Source organism: Fringilla coelebs (assembly GCF_963513975.1).
Source record: "Fringilla coelebs genome assembly, chromosome: 17".
NCBI lineage: Eukaryota > Metazoa > Chordata > Aves > Passeriformes > Fringillidae > Fringilla > Fringilla coelebs.
In genome coordinates, this window is record NC_140043.1 from 4,198,755 (window position 1) to 4,218,774 (window position 20,020).

At 45.3% G+C, this 20,020-nt stretch overlaps 1 protein-coding gene across 2 annotated transcripts in view; it reads right to left on the reverse strand.

Moving 5' to 3' along the window:
* Window positions 1-20,020, reverse strand: part of BCR (BCR activator of RhoGEF and GTPase) — a 99,804-nt gene that overhangs the window by 49,801 nt on the left and 29,983 nt on the right. For both annotated transcript variants that reach the window (XR_014616583.1, XM_084217204.1), the window contains exon 2: window positions 2,832-3,016. Coding sequence is in view for 1 of the 2 variants with exons in the window: in XM_084217204.1 (XP_084073330.1) it covers window positions 2,832-3,016 (185 nt within the window). In the remaining variant the exon portion in view is untranslated. The remainder of the gene's footprint in view (window positions 1-2,831; window positions 3,017-20,020) is intronic.

Below are 20,020 nucleotides of genomic sequence, written 5' to 3' on the forward strand. Positions count from 1 at the left end.
CAGGCCTCCAGTCACAGGCACTGTCATAACTGGTTCTTTGAAGATAACTCTCAGCCATGTGTAGTCATACACTGTTTTTTCCTTCATCATGAGAAACATAACTTGAAAATCTCAAACCAATAGTAAAATGGTTTTGGAGCTTTTTGAATTTACTATTGATAATTTCTTCACTCAAAAGCCTCTTACATATCACAAGAATTCTCATCTTGAAAGATAAGAAAGCACCTCAAAATGAATACACTAAAGCATAAGCAGCTAACTAGATTCTACATTTTACAGTCAAATCAAATTAAGCAAACACCAACAATATATCTACTTGATAATGCTTTAAGAGATCTTGACAATGAATTTAGAAATGGGAAAGAACAAGGACACTGTATCAGGAAGGATTCTTAGCCCAGAATTCATGCTGGAAGAAGTGAGCATAGCTGTGACAGTAACCAACAGAGAGCAGGAGGATGTGTATAATGATGGCTGGTGGCACTTCTCAGACTCTCCTTTTGATGCAAGATAAATAAAACTGCCTGATAATGGTGATGGTGTTGATTTACACATACACTGATATCTCTAAAATATCCATAATTATCTTCCATGATATCTTAATTAACAGGAAAGAACAATATAAAGGCAACACATAAGTTAAAACACTTGGATGAGAGATTTCAAAGTGTCATTTGCAATGTGGGAATTCAAGATTGTTTGGCACATTTTCTTTGAAGTACTGTAGGAAGGAAGTGACAGTTGTCTTTGTGCTATTGAACATCTTTATGAATGATTTGGGGAACCCAAAAGTTTGAAAAGGATAAAAATATTCAGGAAAAAAGTAACTTGGGACTCAAGTGCTCTGCAATCTATTGCAAAAGGATAAAAAGAAAGAAAAGGTTGAAAGTCAAAGAGACTAATCCAAGCTGAAACTAAAACATTTTGGACTGTGAAGACAGCAGAGCCAAGAGTTCTTTATCAAGGAATGCAGATGATCCACTCCCAAGAATATTGTAAAACCAAAACCAGAAATTTTCCTGAAGTTCCAAGCTATAGCCATGCTGCTGAACCTGAAACAAAACCAAGCAAGGTAGACTGAAGGGCCATGCTAAGCCACAGGTCAGGCAAGGCAGCCCTTCTGTATTTTTAATCAATGGTAATTGATGATACAGACTATTTATTACAGCTATTTACTGAATAGTCAAATCCATTACACGTAGGGGCCATCTCCCAGCCAAAGTCACCATCTCAGAGGTGGCACTTTTAATTCTTTTTATTCCATTTTCACAGGGTGAAGGAAATAGGTCTTCCACATCCTTGATCAAAACCCGTAACCTACCTGAAAATAACTTTTATTTTCCTTGTGAAAGGCAATGACAACTCACATGCAGAAATGTATGAAAGTGCTTCGTTCCACAGCCTCCCTTCCAAAATCTCTGCAATTTAGAGACCCTCTCAGCTGCAATTAGTCACCAATTCTCTCCACTAAAATGCACAAAGGGCTCAAAAATCATATATACAACTATTGTATTTGCAGGGAAGCCCCAATGAAGGCAGGAATGATGCATCTGACTCCATGTTTTCAGAAGGCTGATTTATTACTTTATTATACTATATTTTATTAAAGAATACTACACTAAAGAATACAGAAAGGATACTTACTCAATGCTAAAAAGATAATAATGAAAACTCCTGACTCTCTCCAGAGCCCTGACACAGCTTGGCCCTGATTGGCCAAAGAGTGAAAACAACTCCCAGCAGAATGCAATGGAACAATCACCTGTGGGTGAACAATCTCCAAACACATTCCACATGAGCACAACACAGGAGAAGCAAATGAGATAAGAATTGTTTTCATTTTCTCTGAGGCCTCTCAGCTTCCCAGGAGAAAAATCCTGGGTGAAGGGATTTTTCCAGAGTGTGAATGCCACACACAACACTGAGCCCTGAGGCTGGCCTAGCATCAGCTAAAATGTACAATGTACAGCACCAGGCAGTGCTGTGTCGTGTTGGGTGATGTCCTGTGGTGTTTGTGAGGGTCCCAGGACGAGGTGAGAGATGAGAATCTGACTCCATGTTCTCAGAAGGCTGATTTATTATTTTATGATATTATATTAAAGAATGCTATACTGAAACTCTACTAAAGAAAGAGAAAGGATAGATCAGAAGGCTTAAGAAGAATGAATAATAAAAACTCATGACCGACTCAGAGTCTGACACAGCTGGCTGTGATTGGCCATTAAGGAAAAACAATTCACATGGAACCAATCAAACATTCACCTGTTGGCAAACAGTGTCCAAGCCACATTCCAAAGCAGCCAAACACAGGAGCAGCAACCAGATAATTGTTGTTTCCATTCCTCTCTGAGGCTTCTCAGCTTCCCAGGAGAAAATCCTGGGCAAAGAGGATTTTTCAGAAAATATCATGGTGACTGTAGGGGGATATAATATAAGAAAATAAAGATAGTGTAGAAAGTAATCTTACCCCTAAGGAGTTGCAGCTGGGCCAATTAGCAAAGATTAGGAACAGGCCTGACTTTACCAGGCCACAGCTGTAACAATGAGAAGAAGAGTGCTAGAAAAGAGTGGGGGGGCTGCTTGAGGAGGGAACTGGAGTCCCTTGGCTGCCTTGTGAAGAAGAAAGAGTCAGTGCTCTGAGGAGCTGCCCACGAGAAACACCAAGAAGGTGTGAGACTTTTGTGCTAAGGAGACAACAGTATGGAACCCCTGCAACACGATGACAACGGGTGACAACGTCCCACAGCACTGGCAGTCCCTGTCTGTCCCCACTAAATCCAACCACCCCTGGCACCGGTGCAAGGCTTTGCTGGGGGCAGGGAAGGACTCACGGATTTGGTGGATTCCAGGGAGCCCGAGGACAGCGTGTCGCGGCTGCCGCGGCTCTTGGAGCTGAGGTGGGGCGAGGAGGAGGGCGAGTCGTCGATGTAGGGCATCATGTCATGGTGCCGCCGCTGCTCCTCGGCGCGCTCAGCATCGAACGCGTAGCCCGGCGGGGTCCCCCCGAACGGGGCATCTGCAAAACACAACACGGGCTCTGCTCAGCCTGCACGGCCCTGGGAACGCATCGGGACACCCAGCAAGGACAGGAGTAAATGTCATTAAATTCATGTTGTCACCAAAAGGTCATTTCACTTATTCTAAGTGCTAAAAGGCAAAGTCCTTTCTTGCATTAGTTGTTATTTAATTACAGCTCTTTCCCACACGTCTTCCTTCAAAAGCATGAACATCAAAATAAATGTTGTTGCCAGTCTGGGTTTAGGATCCTACTGGAAAACAGACTCTGGGTTTTCTGCCAATCAAGAGCAGGTGATGCCCATGACAGTTTAGGTAAGATAGGTAATACATAACTCAGGGGAGAACTGTAACTCTCTCCATACCTCTCAGCAACCAGAATGGTCCAACATGTGAAGTGAACCAGCCTACTGACAAAAATAAAATCCTAAAAGGTCCTCTTCTGTTGGCTGCCCTCCTCCTATTTTGAGCTTAGCCCCTTAAACAAATAAACAAACCACCACCTTCTATACAGCCCATCTCCCCTCCCCCAAAAAGCCCTAAAACAACACATCCAAAACACACAGAGAAAAGGATGGTGGTACGAGGAGTCAAGCTCACCATTACTGCATGAGACAGCAATGAACTTCTGCAGGAAAAATGAATAGCAAAACTGCTTATGGCATCTTTAGTTGCTGTGTACAGACACTGCTCCTGCAAAACTCTCTGACAAGGACACATACTGAGCAACTCCTTCTGCCATAAGCTAAAAGGCTTTTCATCTCTCTGCACAAAGAAATATTCACAGAGGAGCCAAATTTGGTGTCTACACAGTGACAGTGCACCACGACCTCCATGGGCCTGTGAAGCACTTTCACCTGCCAATGGGCAGCAGTGTCCTGCCTGGGACAGTGACAGCCATGCACAGGCCACTGATCACAAAATGGCAGAGCTGTTCCTCCTCTTCTTCATAAAATGCCACCCTCCTCCCAAACTGAAAAATAACCCCAAGGAGATAAGCTAGATCTGCCTTTACAGAAGCCAGTGAGCCTCATGGAAGACAAAGCCAGCAAAAAAGGAAAAACAGTTACACTTGAAGACAAGTAGAAGCGATTTCTTGTTTTCACAAATATCCAGGTTCTGCTAAAATAATAAGCAGCTGCTGCCAAGCATACTAATAATCCTGTTATACATCACTAAGGCAGGGTGGAGGAGTAACATTTTAAAGCCCACTTTCCTCCCTCACAGTAAACTCAGTTAAAGCATGACTCATTTCAGTAAAAGATGTGAACTTTATGTGGAACAGAATAAAACTTGATCTATGTGGCTTTTTCAGCAGGGAGAGCTGGTCTGGGAATTTACACAAACAATATACTGAAAACCCAACAATAAACTCACTGTAGATGTGAGCCTCTGTCTCAGCTTGTACCAAATGCCACCCAGCTAAGTAACAGCCTGGCACAAGGCCCTGAGGCTGCTGAAGGACTGTGGCAATGTTATTTTAACAAACTCACTGAGTTTTATGTCACCCACCTGCTCGAGTTATTACCTTGTGCTCAAGCTCTCAGAGTTCCTCAAAAGACTTGTTAGACTGTGCACAATCACAGCAACAAGAGGGAAGGTGGTATCTGCTCTCTGGAAGGAACTTTGGTCTAGATGTTAGAGGTTTGCAGAGTCCATAATCATTCAGAAAACACCACATAAGTTGATTTGTTAGACAGCAGCTTGAATGGGAGTTACTGAAAACAGGAATTTTGTAACCCAAGAAACCTGTGATACACCAGTGACAGCTGAACAGAGGTGTTATCCAAGGAGGAACACCAGTACTGGGCACTTCTGCTGGCCTCAAGCCCACTCAAGGAAGAGTTCCTTTTTCCTGCAGAAGTTTCTTCAAACTATTCTTATCCAAACCCATTTCCCTGCACTCCTCCAGTAACAAGACCAAGTCACTGTGTGGAAATTAAGGCAGGAATATTTTTTTCACTCCCAGTGCTCACTCTCAAAATGAATAGTTTGCTCCACTTTTGTTAGTGGGGGAGTAAATGCAGACTAAAATACATTAGCAGAAAGGCTTGCAGTGAATAACAGTATTTCCACTTTCCTCACTTTCTCCAGCTAAGAACCAGCTTCACACTTCTACCTCCCATAACATGTTCTGTCTCCTGCTGCACAGGAAAACCTTTACCTGAAACTGGAGGAAATGCCAGGTGCAGGATCAGCTCAGAGGGATATTCATTCCTAGTCTTGTAACAAGATTCAGTCTACCTTTGAATCACCTTGCCTCCCTAGCTATAAAAAAAAAAAGTCATCTCACAAATTCATCAGTGTCACAGACTGCTATGAAATCTGTTCATAAAGCCCCACACAGAATTTAAAACTTTATTTCTGTATCCTCCAGGGATTCTTCACACATTAAAAAGCTTAGAAGTAGTTATAATCCTTCTTCTTTTTATTATTGCTGAATGCAGCAATCTACCTACAGAGGTTTTAATTATCTCAAAGGCAGAAAGACCTTCTTGCCTTTATTTGCCATTTTTCCCAGAAAAGCCAAGTACTGCCATAGCCAGACACACTACACAAGCCTGAGCACCAGGAACAGAGGTAGCCTTGTGTCTCTGTGATGAAAGAGCCGCTGTTGCCAGGGAAACTGGGTTATTCACATCTCCTCAGGCCAGCACAAAGCTCTCAGCCTGCTCAGCCTCCACCTGGGAGCAAAGGACCACAGCAAAGACATCAGAGCCAGGAGCTCACCTGCTCTGACACTTCCAGCTGCTCTAGTGCCAAGTGGAGACAGCACATGGGCTCAAGCAAGAGCACTTGGTTTCTTAGCCAGTGTCTCTGTCAAGGTGAGCATTAAGAGGGTTCCTATTCTCATTTTAGGGCCAGCCAGGCTCAGAGTTACTATCAATAACTTTGCCATCAAGGCCAGAGGAAGATGAACCACAGCAACACACATACCTGCTGACAAGAAAAAGGGCAGGCAAACAAGGTTGATGGGCTCCAACACGGTGTGCTGAGAGAGCACCTGAGAGGGACTGAGGACACAGCTCCAGGTGTGCTCTGCTTCTCACCTCACCACCAGGCACAGCCCTTTCTCCTCCTCTTTGGGTAACCTGCAAGAGATCTCATCCCACAGAGAAGAGCAGCAGCTGTGCCTTACAGCAAGGAGCCCTCTCAGCACACAACAGGAGCTGTTTGTACCCCTGACACTCTGACATTCTCTCCCAGCACCGCTCTCCTGTACCAGCACAACGGGCTGGGAACCCCCTGGGGCTACAAAGGCTCATCATTAATTCACCCATTCTGCAAAAACCCACTCAGGCATTTACTTCCACCTTTGCTTCTGACAGCAACAGCCTGGCCTTGTTTTGCTTCAGCCTATATGAGCCTGTTCTAGCATTTCCCTCCTCAGTTACTGCTTCCACCCTCTCATCTTCATTTTCATCTCTGTCCCATTTTCATTTTCTTTTGTTTTACTCAAATATAATATTCCTTTCCTCTGTGACCTTGTGCCTCCCCTCTTCTAAACTGCTTTCCTCCCTCACTGCTTCAAATTTCACCTGGCTGGGGGGTAAGGAAGAATCGAACATATTTACAGTTACAAATCCACTGGCACTCAGAGAGAGCACAGCAACACTGCTCCCTTGCCCTGATGCCTACACCCTTCCTGCTGGGTGCCACATTCATTCTTTGGAAATATGAAATCATAGACCTAATGTGAAAGCAGGAAGGGTAAAAGAAATTAACTTCTAAGTAAAAAGAAAGATTATCTGCATCTAATCCACAGGCACACAATGGTTCAAATGCACGTGTCATACTTTCACAGCAGCACAACATCCATAGCTGCTTGAGAGGCTTAACAGCAGCATGCAGAGAAGATTCCAAGCGAGCTGTGCTCCAGCTAATCCTGCTAAAAGAGCAGTGAAGCCACAGCAGCTCAGACCTGCCTGCCTAAGTAAATACCTAGAATCCTGGAGGGGGAAGGGAGCTGCACATCCTGCCAAAGCCCCACATCACTGTGGCTTCTTTGTGAATGGTACCACGACTAGCACAAGTTTGTAATGTCTACACTCACTCCAAAAACATCCCCACAGCTGCAGAGCAGAACAGAGCTAAGGCAGTTTGCACCCTTGTGTTTCTGTGCCAGGGAATGTGTGAGGCCATAGCTTGACAATGCATTGTCTTGGCAGCAAGAGGGTTTTAGGTTTCCCCCACCAAGCCATAAACCACTTCACTGCCCTTTCCCCTCTTATCCCCTTAGTTCTGCAAGCCCACAGATGCCTGTGGTCCAGATAAAGAACTCAGCCAGCTCAAAGAAAAATATCTTTGACGCTTCCCTTCTAAGCTGGATCAGCTCTGTGATCTAGTTCATGGCTCAGAAATCCAAACTGGAAGGATACACACACAGTAGATATGGGGTGGGTACACTTAATAGCTTCTTCTGCAATTGAAGAACATATTAGCAAAACACTGCTTCATTTCCCTTCAGGCTGCAGCTCAGTCAGTTCCTGGGATTTACACGTGGCTGCTTCAGGGATAAGTTACTGGAATGCAACACTCCTATTTTTGTTTTTCCTTTGTAACCTTCAAGTTACTAATGTGCCTTCCAACCTTAGCTCCAGCTTTTGCCTATCACTGTTTACTTCGTGATAAACAATACAGAAACATGTCACTTTATTTCTTAGTGCTGGCCAGGCTACTTGGAGAAGGATCAGGGATTGAGGCCCAGTGCTGAGCACATGTCGAAGTGCATCAGGGGGGATGGCTGTGAATGCAGTTGCCTGGGGAATACAGCACCATTCTCTAAAAGATATAATAACTAAGCTATGGAAAGCTAAACATGTTGCATATTTCTTTGACATATCCTGAATCATCATCTCCAAACCCAGGGAACAGCACACTCAATATGTACAGTTTCACACAAATTAGAATTATGGTGTTTACCTATACCAGGAGCCTGTCCCCCAGGACACAAAGATCAAATTCAAAAGAAAAAGAAAAGATATGTTTGCCATGTCAAATCCCTACAACTTTATTTTTCTTGTATGGAAGAAAAGGCTCTGCCAGGATGCTAAACAGATGCAAAACTATTTTCTTCATCCTTTCTATCTCCTCTGTATGTAAAGATAGCACACCTACATGTAAGGATGTTCAGTGAACCCTGAAGCCCCCCCATCATGTACAAAACCACTTCATTTAGCAACAAAAAGTCCCATTAATTTGTAAACTCATTCTTCAGTACAAGGTAAAACCAAAGACAAAAGCATCCCAGGTTAGCTCTGAGCCTGCCTATGGCCTCAGACCATGTTTCTCCTTTAGGCACATGAAGTGAAGCCACCTATCAGTGCTGACAGACTCTTACCAGGCAGCCCATCACTGAAAACGTCCAGGGGATGATCCCTCACCCTGCTGAACAAGCTGACTGGGAGCATGGGCTGCAGTGAAACACAGCTCACCCAGGAAAGGGCCATCAGCTCAAAGCCAGAGCTAAACAAGCAGTTTCACACAGGCTGCACTGTCCCTCCTGCAGGAGAGATGAAAGCCTCTCCAGGGAACAGAACAAAAGGGAAACAGCACCCCAGGAAGGGAGGTTTCTAAATACATTGCTGGACACTAGAATGCCAACTGCAGCTTATGCAGCATGCAAAAAAGGAGTTTGTGAATCCAAAATTTCAGCAGTTTTTCCCACAATCACCAACGTCCATTTCAGGTTTGCACCCTCTGCTCTCTCACTCCATAAGTCATCTCTCACCCACGAGGAGAGGCTGCAGGAACAAGAGCTGTCACTGGTGAATTTTCCACAATGCTAAGGAAGGGTGAGACTCACATGTGAGTCAAGTGTGCATGTGCATGTACAGATTGAGAACTGCATCTTATTTTTGAGATGCAAGGAGGAGAAAGCAATGTACCTTGCATATGGAAGCAGCAAGACAGCTGGTGGCTCTCTCCACCCTCCCTCCCTCCCTCCCCCGGGGGGAATCCCAGGCCATGGATGTTAACCAGCCTCCAAGAAACTTCTGTCTCTGCCACAGATGAGCTTTATCCCCATAGCAGACAGCGCCTTTAAGTCTTTAGGAGATGAATTAACTGCAGTCCACTTTTAATCTTTTAGGTGTGTCAAACCCAGATCATTAAACATCTAAAAAAGAAGATCAGAGTTCTTTAATCTGCCCATATATTCCATCAAGAGTTCATGCAGAGACTAGAGGACAGGTCTGATCTGTTTGTAGCAGTCTGTTACTAAAACATGTTGCATTTTCTCTCATTGGTGTATTTGTGGGGACAGATTAAACATCCATGCAGATCTAATGCCCATGCAGAAAGGTTCCATCATCCACCCATTATGTGAAAACTGGGACTACTGAGGCCACTCTCCACCTCAGGGAAACCTAAGGCATCCTCCCACAGGACAGAAGCAGCTGCTCACTACAGCTACTGAGAGTCATTAGAAAAATCCAGGAAGCTAACCTGATTATCCAGCAGAGTCCAGACACGACTGCTCTGTAGCATGCAAATTCCAAGGATCTCCCTTCTGCCAGCACAGCTTCCCTGCTGCTCATCTTCACTCCTGACAACTGCAGGCAGCAGCCCCAGAGCGCTGCACGCTGAGGATCACCCACAGCTCACAGCCAGGCAGGCCTGCACACAGGGCACAGCAGGGCAAGAGCAGCAGAGCTGTAAATTCCCATCTCTCCAAGACATCTGACACACAGAGCAGTTCCAATCCAGCTGAAATACTGGGAGGGGAGCACAACCAGTGCACACCACAAACCAGCCAGGGGAGTCCCAGCGATAACCACAGCTGCGATTAGGAGGAGAACAGGTCACACCTTTAGATGTGGCCTTGCAAATACAGGGTGTCTCCACAGCCATTTGTAAATTCTAGGGTATACTACAAGCAGTGGGGTGTGACTAACATTAGGAGACAAAGTTACACCCATTGCCACTGCAGAGGGCAAGACTTGAGCATGTCCCTGCCAGCTGACAGTGCCTGCACACCCCCTGTATGTCCCAGCGGCTGCTGCATGTCCCTCTAGGCACTCACAAGGTTTAATGTCCCCTCTTAGAGCCCTAAACAGCAAACACACACACATACACGAACAAGGGATGCTCCCAGCATGACTGGCTCTGCAAATATCTTGCCAATAGGTCAAGACAGAGAGATTTGGTCAAGGCTGAATTACACAGGCACCACCCACTCAAGGAAGAGAGCCTGAATGCCCACAGTGCAGGCCAGGGCCCAAAGCAGTGAAACTCCTGTTACCTTTTGTCTTTTTTCACTGCTCCTCCTGTTTACCACTGAGTGATAATGGCACAACATCACAGCCCATAACACAGATGAAACCTCAGGTTTCTGCCTTAGAGAGAGCAGAAAATTAATCTCTTTCCTTACAGCATCTATGCCTTTAGATTCCTCTCCTGTGTTTTCTCAGGCAAGTTGGAAAGGTTTCCATGTTCAGTTCATATTGGCAGTCAGGCCACTGGATGTCCTTGGCAAAGGAAACCCCAAAGCACTCTGGAACACCTTTGCAGTCTTCTTTTCCACTCCTTGCTCAGGATTGTGCCCCAGGTTTAGCTGTCCTCATTTACTGCAAGTCTAACAGGCAGAAAGCAAATTTTAGGCCTGGTTGTTCATGTGTAGAGACTTTTCAGCACAGAGATACATGGACAGACAGCTACATTCAGAAGGACGTGTGGCTTTGTGCCAAAGGCACCAGGAGCTTTAGCATTGACTAGATCAGAGGTGCAAACTGACTGAGAGAAAAGGTTTCCATGAGAAATAAGGTAAAAAACACCAAGAGCAAAACCAAACAAGTAAACAACCATGAACCATGCACTGCTGTAGGGAGAAGAACCTGGAAGTCAAAAGGATTTCCCAACAAAAGCAGGGCCTTCATTATGAGGGCTAAAATTTAAGAATTCAAGCAGCTCCCCCTGTGTAGGTTCCTGTCCATGTCCACTCACTGTCCCCTAAATCACATTTGCAGGGACCATGGCAGACCACAGCAGGAGCTGGCTAAGCTAAAAATAACTGGAAAGAGAGTTATTTGATAAGCCAGAGCAGTTCCATTTCACTGATCCCCTCCACACAAAGCAGCAGCCTAAGAACACAGAGGTGGGGTGCAGCAAACGTGACTGCTCAGGTCAGCACGACTGCTGTGCTCAAACTACAGCCTTCATTTCAGTTCTAAAAAAAACCAGCAGTGACAAAGGCCAAGTGGAAACTGCATGTACTGAGTGCATTGGGAGGGCTGCTGCTCTCATACCCAGGTGGCTCTGTCATCTGCCAGGTGAATGGAAGAAAATTCCAACCATGACCAGCATAAGATTTACTATTTTGCTCTTCAGGGTTGTCTCAGAATTTTGCAATCACTTCAAACAGTTGGCAACAGGAATCTCCAGAGAAGTAGATTATAAAATTAACTGAAACAAAATGGAGCAATTCTCACCCCATGAGCTCTTAAAACCCCTCCCCATTTCTACATCCACCTTTTCCTGTATTTAACTAGAGCAGACCAACAGCCCTGGCATGTGGAGAGGAAAGGGCCTGTTCAAACAAGAGTTTAACTGAACTGACAGTTCTGTGAGAAGGGAAGGGAGGGTCAGCCCTAGGCAGTGGGGGGCATTAAAGTCTATTTAAAAGAAACAGTAAAATGTCTGACAAGAACACTGCTGTGTTTCTAGATCTTCAACCTCTTTCAGGGTGAGTTGCTTTGGCTTTATCTTTCTGCAATATTGTTTTGTTTTCTCACTAATGCATCTGGGACACTCAGAAGCCAATAAAGGTAGCTCCCTCTTCCTGTTTACACTGTAAATCTGCCCATTGACATCTTACTTGTAACACTATGAAAAATAAGCTATTGATTTACTATCTTGGCCTAGAAAAGCAGCCCAAGCTAAATGCCTTGCTAGGCAGATGGTTCTGCCTACACCACTGACAACCCTTTCTGAACACAGCTGCTGCCCAAGCTCAGTGCCTTCCTGTCATCTGGCTGGAGAAGAAAAAACACTTTTGTGCCATTCATAATCGTGGCAAGGTAGTTATAGGAACTTCTTTTAATTAAAGATGCTGAAGGTGGAACCCAGCTTCCTACCAGCATTAAACAACATCATCTTCTCCCCATCTCTTTCCCCTTGAAACCACTGGGTTAAGAGGAAGGTCAAGGTCTGCTCTGGGTTAGGAAGTTCTCAGCTGACATACCACACCACCTTTTTCCCAAACTGTGCTTCTGTGTGGAACCTGCTTTTAGAAGTGGAAGTCCTCCTCCAATTATTATGAAGAATAAATTTAGAAAAACACAATTCAAGAACAAGCAGCACAGTGGTGCCAGAGCTCTCTGAGAAGCTGAAAAGCAGATGAGAGGAAAGACCTCTCAGTCTGAGCTGGTGGTGCACTTCATCAGACACCAACAATGCTGGTTTACACTTCAGCATCATTGCCTGATTTGCTGCTGTTCAGATTTTATTAAAACATGGGATAAGAGGGAGCTTATTTTGGTAACACAGATGTGTTACACCACCACTTCATTAAGCCCTGCCATCCCACAGCAGGAAGGAGCCAAGAAGGGATTTTGAAGACATGCCAAGGGGAAGCACTAAAATGCCAATGAATTCCAGCCAAAGGAAAACAGGACCACATCAGTCCCAGCTAAGACAAAACAACCTGTGCAGATGATGGTGTCCCCCAAGAGCTCTGTTCTGTCCCCAGACTCATACACACCAAGCAGAGCTCCTGCTCAGACAGCAGCTCCCAAAGCAGACTGAGTGTTCTCATGCCCAGCAAGTCCCAAAGCAGTCTCACTCATGACTTTGCACCAAGGCCAAGAACTGAGCTCCTGCAGCTCCCCAGTACTTCGAGGGGAGCTGTGGATATGCAGGGATACACAGAGCCAGGCAGGATCAGAGCCTGGCTGCCTGAACAGCTGTGACAGCCACACACACATTCCTCAAGGGCACCCAGAAGCTGCAATTCAGCTCAGCTGGTGCAGGAGAGGGCAAAGCAGGAGAAGGACTTACCTGTGAAACCAGCTCTGTCCACTGCAGGCCCCAGAGCAGCCTCTGCACTATTGCTGTACTGCAGGTGATGAGCCAAGGATTGCCCACGGGGAGGGCTCACCCCCAGGCAAGTCACAAAACAAACAGAGTTCCAGGGGAGTGTGTCTGCACACCCCACACCCCTGCACAAGAGCTCTTTCCCTTGAGGTGAAAAAAGCTGGTTAAGGAAACACTCTGTGTCCAGAGTGAAAAACCACAAAACACAGGCCAAGTGTCTGTACACAAACACACACACACATCTACATATACACCCCACAGGAGAAGAATGATCAGCTGTCCCAGCTCTCTGGGAGCAGGATTTGGTCTGCCAAAACACAGGCTGAACCCAAGCAATCCACAGCAGACTCCTCCTGAGCAGTCTGCACAGCAGGCTAAGATTTTAAAAGATTAAGCGGTACAGCATGGACAGTCACATACAGAGCAGACACAGCCAATGATGATGCTTGCTGCTGTTAACACTTTCATTTCCAAATTCCACTGCTTCATAAAAACAGGTGAGGAGTCCAAGCAGCTATTCCAGAGCATAACAGAAGCAGAGGGAGAGAATTTTCACGGGAGCTAGTTTAAAGTAAAAAAAATTTAAAACCAATACACAGCAAAAGAAATGCTTTCTCCATATGACTTTGGAATTACTTTCTCCTTTTATTTCCAGTGACACACCCCTCCCAAAAGAGCCAGGCAACTATCCTTCAAGCTGAAGCACTGAAATTCCAGAAGGAGTGATAATCACAGTGGTCTGACACTGGCACTTAAGACCTGCTTCTGATTTCAAGCCTGGAAAAAAAAAATCAATTATTTACCAGAATTACGACCTACTTAGCAGATAATAGCCTGGGATCTCCTCCCTCCCCCCTTTACAAGCAACATTTTGCTAGAGAACAAAGCATTAAAAAGGCAAGTATGTGGGAGTAGCAGGGGCTCTTGTCAGGAGCTGGCAAGCCCCAGTGCACCCCCATCCCTGCCCTGCCCCAGAGGGCAGCTGGGGACGGGAAGCAGCTCCCCTTGTGCCAGGGACCCCTGAGCCCTTTGCTTGGCTGAGAGCTGCAGGGAGCTGGCACCACACCAGTGCCTGTGCAAACCCTGGCTGTGACATGTGCTGCGTGAACCGACACTGCAGTCAGTGTTTTGAGAGGAGAACAACTCTACAAACACAGAAACACACAGAGAAGCTCTGTGGAGGGCAACCTATATCCAAAATCTTCAAGACACTGAGCTTCCAAAAGCCCTTTATGTCAGGCAAGGGATAAGAGAACTGGGTGCCAAAATGCATTACAAGCACCCATATGGTCCTGGCACCTTAACCAGACACCTCAGAATGAATACAGACCTCAATGACTCTTGGCCTCATTCAATTCAAGTTAACAGAGGTGGGGATGTAGAAATTGACAGCAGCTTGTATTGCCATGGAAGGTACTTTAACCCCACCTACCCCCAAGGAACTGATTTAGAAATTATGTCAACCTAAACTCCTTATGTGGTCCAGAGGCATGGCCGGAAGCAAACAAAAATCTTAGGTGGGATAAACTGCTTACTGAAGGGGATCAATCACTTGTCAACAGAAGAAATCCTCACAGTTATGCTCTCCTGTCACAGGGAGGGGATCCAGGCCATGGTTTCTGGCTTGACTGGACCATTTTGAAAGGGAAAAAGATTGGCCAGGCCCAGCTACTTGCTCTGAGTAAATTGTGTGTACAGCTAATGCTTGTGCCAGCAGGGGAGCACACGCCCAGAAGGATGGCTGCACTCCTCCATGCAGCACAGCTGCCTCAAATCTTCATTCCTTTTAAAGGAAATGTATTTATTTATTTTCATCTCTTGCCTTTCATCTCGTGTTTGCAGACAGTCAAATATTTTGAGTGAAAACTTCAGCAAAAAGCCTAACCATCTTTAAATGGAACACACGTACAACCAGAAGCAAGTAAAACACAACAGGGGAAAAGAAAGGAACACTTGTACATCAGCACTATATTTAGATACTGCTTTCCTGGGACTGTTACAGAAACTTGGAAGACGTGTTGTGTTGATGCTTGGTCCAGCCCTAAAAAGCTTCAAGCAATTTGCCACAGCCCTGAAATAGAAGTTCTGACGTTTCAGACTGCAAGCTGCACAGAGCAGATACTGTTCAACAGCACAGTCACTGTTTTCCACAAAACCTCTGCACACCACTAGGTTTCCTGCATTAATGCTTCCTTTAATTTTCAGCAGCAATTTTAAACAACAACTACACTGTCTGACAGACTCACACACTTTGATAGGATTGAAATACTGAAGAAGTAATAGGATTAGACAAGATTCCTGTCAATATTACTACAGCAGAAAGAAGAAACACTACTTCTCAGTTGCTATATGGGACTAGCCAGCCAATTATTTCAAGCACAGCATCCACTCACATCAAGTGGAAAGTTTGATCCTGCCCCAAGAACAGGGTTTGACAGTCCCCAGAAAAACAAACCTTAAACTGGGGATTTGTTTTACTTCCTCAGAGTGGGGGCATGCCCCAGTCCAGATTTTGTACAGCTCATAAAATGAACTTACCCAGCACAGTGGGCACGTATTTAATTACAAAAGCTGTATGTGGCAATGCAAACCCTGTTCAGTACATCACTACCATAAAACAACAATCACCACCTTCAAGGGGCTCCTCTTCTGTCCCAAATATTAACTTCTCCTTCTAAACCCAAAAACATTAAAAATAAAAAAGAAGGAATCTTGGGAATGTAAGTCAAAATGGGGAATTTCTGGGACCACACTGGTACCTCACAAGCCCAAGCAACTAATGAAAATAAGACTTCGACTGAAGCTATTTGAGCAAATTTTAGTCTAGATCCTTGGCCAAGAATCTTTCAATCAAATAAGTGTAGACTATAAAACCAGCAGGTGTTAAAGATGCCACAGAGAATGACATCAAGTTGTAATGGAAGAAACACAGTTCACACAAAAGATATGACAAATATCCTCAGGCACTTTCTTCCTGTTAATAATCACAACCGTTTAAGTTGTTAGTTTCACATCAGCAACCCAGGGCTTGGGGACCACAAGTGGCTACACACAGCAGGAGCTGCAGGAAGTGAAACAAGCCTCTATGTCTCTTCTATCCTAAAATAAAAATGGGCTGGACCTCAGCACTTTCTAAAGGCACAGCTGCCTTCTAACAGCAGCCTGGAAGAGATGAAAGACAATGGAATAACTTCATTTTTGTTTAAGGGTTTGCTTTTAACAGATGGGAATGAGGAGAAGAGAAACAAAACAAGCATAACTCACTCCATTTGCATATTACTCCTGAATGTAACAGCTCAGAAAAAATGTAAAGTTTCATAATCACCTGCACTGCTGATCCATGTGTATTAATGAATCTAAACACAAAGTCTCCATGAAGCTGAAGGCCAAAGTCAGTGAGCAAGGTGAGGATTTCCCAGGTAAAGCCAGCTACCCTTGTGCCCAGGCACTCCATCTCAGAGGTTAAAGCACTCAATGCTCAGTTGCATGCCAAGCAGATGGGTCTCTTGCCTTTGGTTACCACATCCCTCCTCAGCAGGAACACGAGGACCCACCCTCTGTTGAACTCTGCTACAAGGCACTTCTGCACCTGTGATCAGCACCTGATGCTGACAAATGGGAGGGGAACAAGAGCAAAACCAAAAAGCACAGCTGAGCCTTATCAAAGCCTGGACATCACATAACCTGCATGTCAACCAGAGGACTTGGGTCCTCATATCCCTGTTCTCTACTAGTCATGGCAGGACCTTCAACTGCCAGGTCCCTCTTCCCAAGCCTGGAGATTTAGTCTGGGACTAAACCTGAAGTTACCTTGAAGTCATGCACCCACTGCTCTGCCTCAGAGAGGTCCAAAAGGTCATGGGAGCAAAGGCAGTGAGAGCCTCAGGACCTGCAGTGCTCACACAAGGGACTATTTTGATCCAGTAGCACAAAGTATCCCTGCTGCTGTTGAGTCCTGGCTAGGAGGATTTGAGCCTAACAAGCAATCCCTCCTTTCAGGGCTGCCTCCCTCTCCTCCCAGGGAAGGATGAGCACTGTCTGATAGATCCCTAGCAAACAGCAGCCACTATTCCATTTCTGTAACTGCTTCTTGGAAACCAACATCCCCACGGGACCTGGCAAAAAGCCAAGGGTGAAATCTAAGATTTAGTAACAGTGGGATCTGCAGCACAACACTCTCACAGCACACAGGCTTTTCTAAAGGGATTGCTGGCTACCAGCCACTCTCAGAGGGGGCTCTTTACACCAGGCTGGCCATGGTCCTAGCAGGAGGGATGGCACAGACAGGAGGTAACACAGCCACAGTGGGGCTGAAGGGCAATGCAGTTCCTGCAGCAGGAGGGCCTTGTCAAATGGCAGAATTAACACTACAGCTGCCAACAGTGCACCTGATGGGGCTCAGCCCCAGAGCAGCCCTGCAAACACTCCCACACTCCAGGGCAGGCACACGGCACAGGTGGAACCCGAGCTCATGGAGACCAGCAGGTCTTTCTTGGCATCCCAGGCTCAGTCTCACAGGGGCACGGGGGAGCAGTGCTGCTCCTCAGCAGGTGTGGTAACCAAGCAGACACCACTGTCACATGGAGGCACAGGCAATTCCATCCTGTAACTGGCAATGGGAGAGATGGGCACTAGCTGGCACTAGGAAGGCTCGTGCCTTCAGAAGACAGGGTTTAAAATCCACTCCTCAGTTAAAACCTGGAATGACCATACTGTAAAATGAGCTTCCCTCTGGATGTACAACTTCTTATTAAAACCCAAACTCACCTTTCAGGCACATGAACAGTCCAGGATTAAAATATCCCTCTCCCCCAGTAACAGTATTTTCTCTCTAATCTGCCCTCTAGAGATGACAAGTTTGCCTCTCCTCACTGCTTCTTTCTGAACAGAATGTAAAGCTTTTTCTTGCCTTCCAAAAAGCTGGGACACCTCTTGCTTAGCCCACAAGGTAGGAGAAGGCTGAAAAAGTTTTTGGATGTGAATATTCCCCTTTCTCTATCCTTGCTTTATGAAAATGCTGGGAGGAATGTTACCCCCCATGGCTGCTCAGAGGCCAGGCCTGCTGGCTTCCAGCACAGCAGGTTGCCCTATGCAGCTTGGTAAGAAACTCGGGAGGCTTTCAGTGAAGATCCCACCTCCTCCAAATTCTATTAATAATCTGCTTTTCCTACTGAATGCTGTCCATACATTACAGAAATCCTAAGAATGCCAGTGTGGGTTGTGCTCCACATCTGGAGGCCTGCAAGCAAAGGGAGGCCAAGGCCATAAAACTTCAGGCACCACTCAGTGAGCTCAGCTCTGTGGTTTAGTGCCCAGCCTCAAAACACCACATTCCCATTCTGAGCCTACCAAAACCAGCTCAATTAATAGGCCCAAAAGCTGTGTATAAAATCTATATTATTTAAGGGAAGCAAGGAGGAGGAGAAGACATGAATAGAAGCTTTGACTTCAGGAGTTACTCTCTATCTATTTGTTGGGTAATTTAAATCTCTCCCTCTCCACTGTCCATGGTTATTGAGTTTGGTAAAAGGGAAGGAGGAAACCACTTTGGACAAGCCCTCCTGCTAGTTTCTTTAAATGGCAACAACAGGTCTAGTCAAAGCTATTTCCCTGTTGCCAGTCTCTCCCTCTGTTCTCATGCCAGGTACAAGGAGCACTATACCAAAGGCAACCAAAGCCCAAACCCTTCCCTTCTTTAACCAGCAGAGCCCACCAGCCTGGTCTGACAGAGCAAGGCTCTCAACCAGGGATGAAAAGAGCTCACACATGGAAAAAGAAGTGGCATTTTTTTTTGACAGGGAAATCATCCCTTGCAAGAAATGGAGTGCAGACATCCTGAAGTACTGTCCAGAAGAAATGGAAGAAAAGACTGAAGAAAAAGTAGGAAATAGAAGTTCAAAGCCAGTTGCTTCAAATGGAAACACATCAAACAACTTTCTTCTGCACAAGCAAACAAATCCCAGTAATTTCTGAATGCTCCCTCAGTATTCCATTCAAAGGGTCAGGAATTCCTGGCTACAGAGATTTTTACCCCATTAAAGAAATTGAAACCTTTTTCTCCCTTACCTGGGAACACATTCAATGTCACCTTTGTAATAGATTATACATGCATATAAGTTAATGCCTCTCCTGGCAGTGGTTAATAAATGATCCTGGTAACATCAGAATTACAGCAAAATTCCACCACAAAGGATAAAACTAATTTACAGGGAAACAGCTTTATGCTGAACTAGAGTTGCAAATCAGGAGGAATGAAGCCTAATTTAGGTACATTTCTGTCTGCAAGGCTAGGAACAAAAATCTCAGCTGAGGAGACATAGAAGGCTAGAAGAGCTGTGACAAACAGAGAATTCAATCCAAAAGGACCGGATGGCAAAAAGAAGGTGGATTCTCTGAGAATGACAGCTGGAGAAAAGAAGCTCTGGCATGCAGCAAATCCCAGGCAGACACTTTCCACGCCTCCAGGACTGCTGGAAATAAGAAGTATTCCAGTAACTTAAATTCAACTGCTTATAACATCACAGTTCTGAGTGCAATCAGACTGCTCTGGAAACAGGCAAAAAATATCCCTACTTCCAGTAGGGCACTTCCTGGGCAGCTCATTTTTCATGAGACTGGCACCATGAACTTCTACTTCTCTGCATCTAGTGGATGTACTGACTAAAGCCTGACTAAAAAAAAAGTCAGTGATTCACAGCAATCACAGGAAAGGTGTCTAGGAAACTCTTCTGCAAGGTTTGACAGTGTGGCACCATGGTTACTAAGACAATACATGGCACAAAATCCTGCTCTGTATCAAATCCCTTTGGGTCCAACCATCTGGGACAGCAATTCCTTTCATGCAATAGGGAAAAGCCATGATATTTTAGAAATGTGGCTTTTTAAACAACACCCCTAGTTCTTCCATCACTTTTTAACTTTCTAACATGCATAGATGTGCTGAATATACTATTTTATTCATTACTTTAAGGAC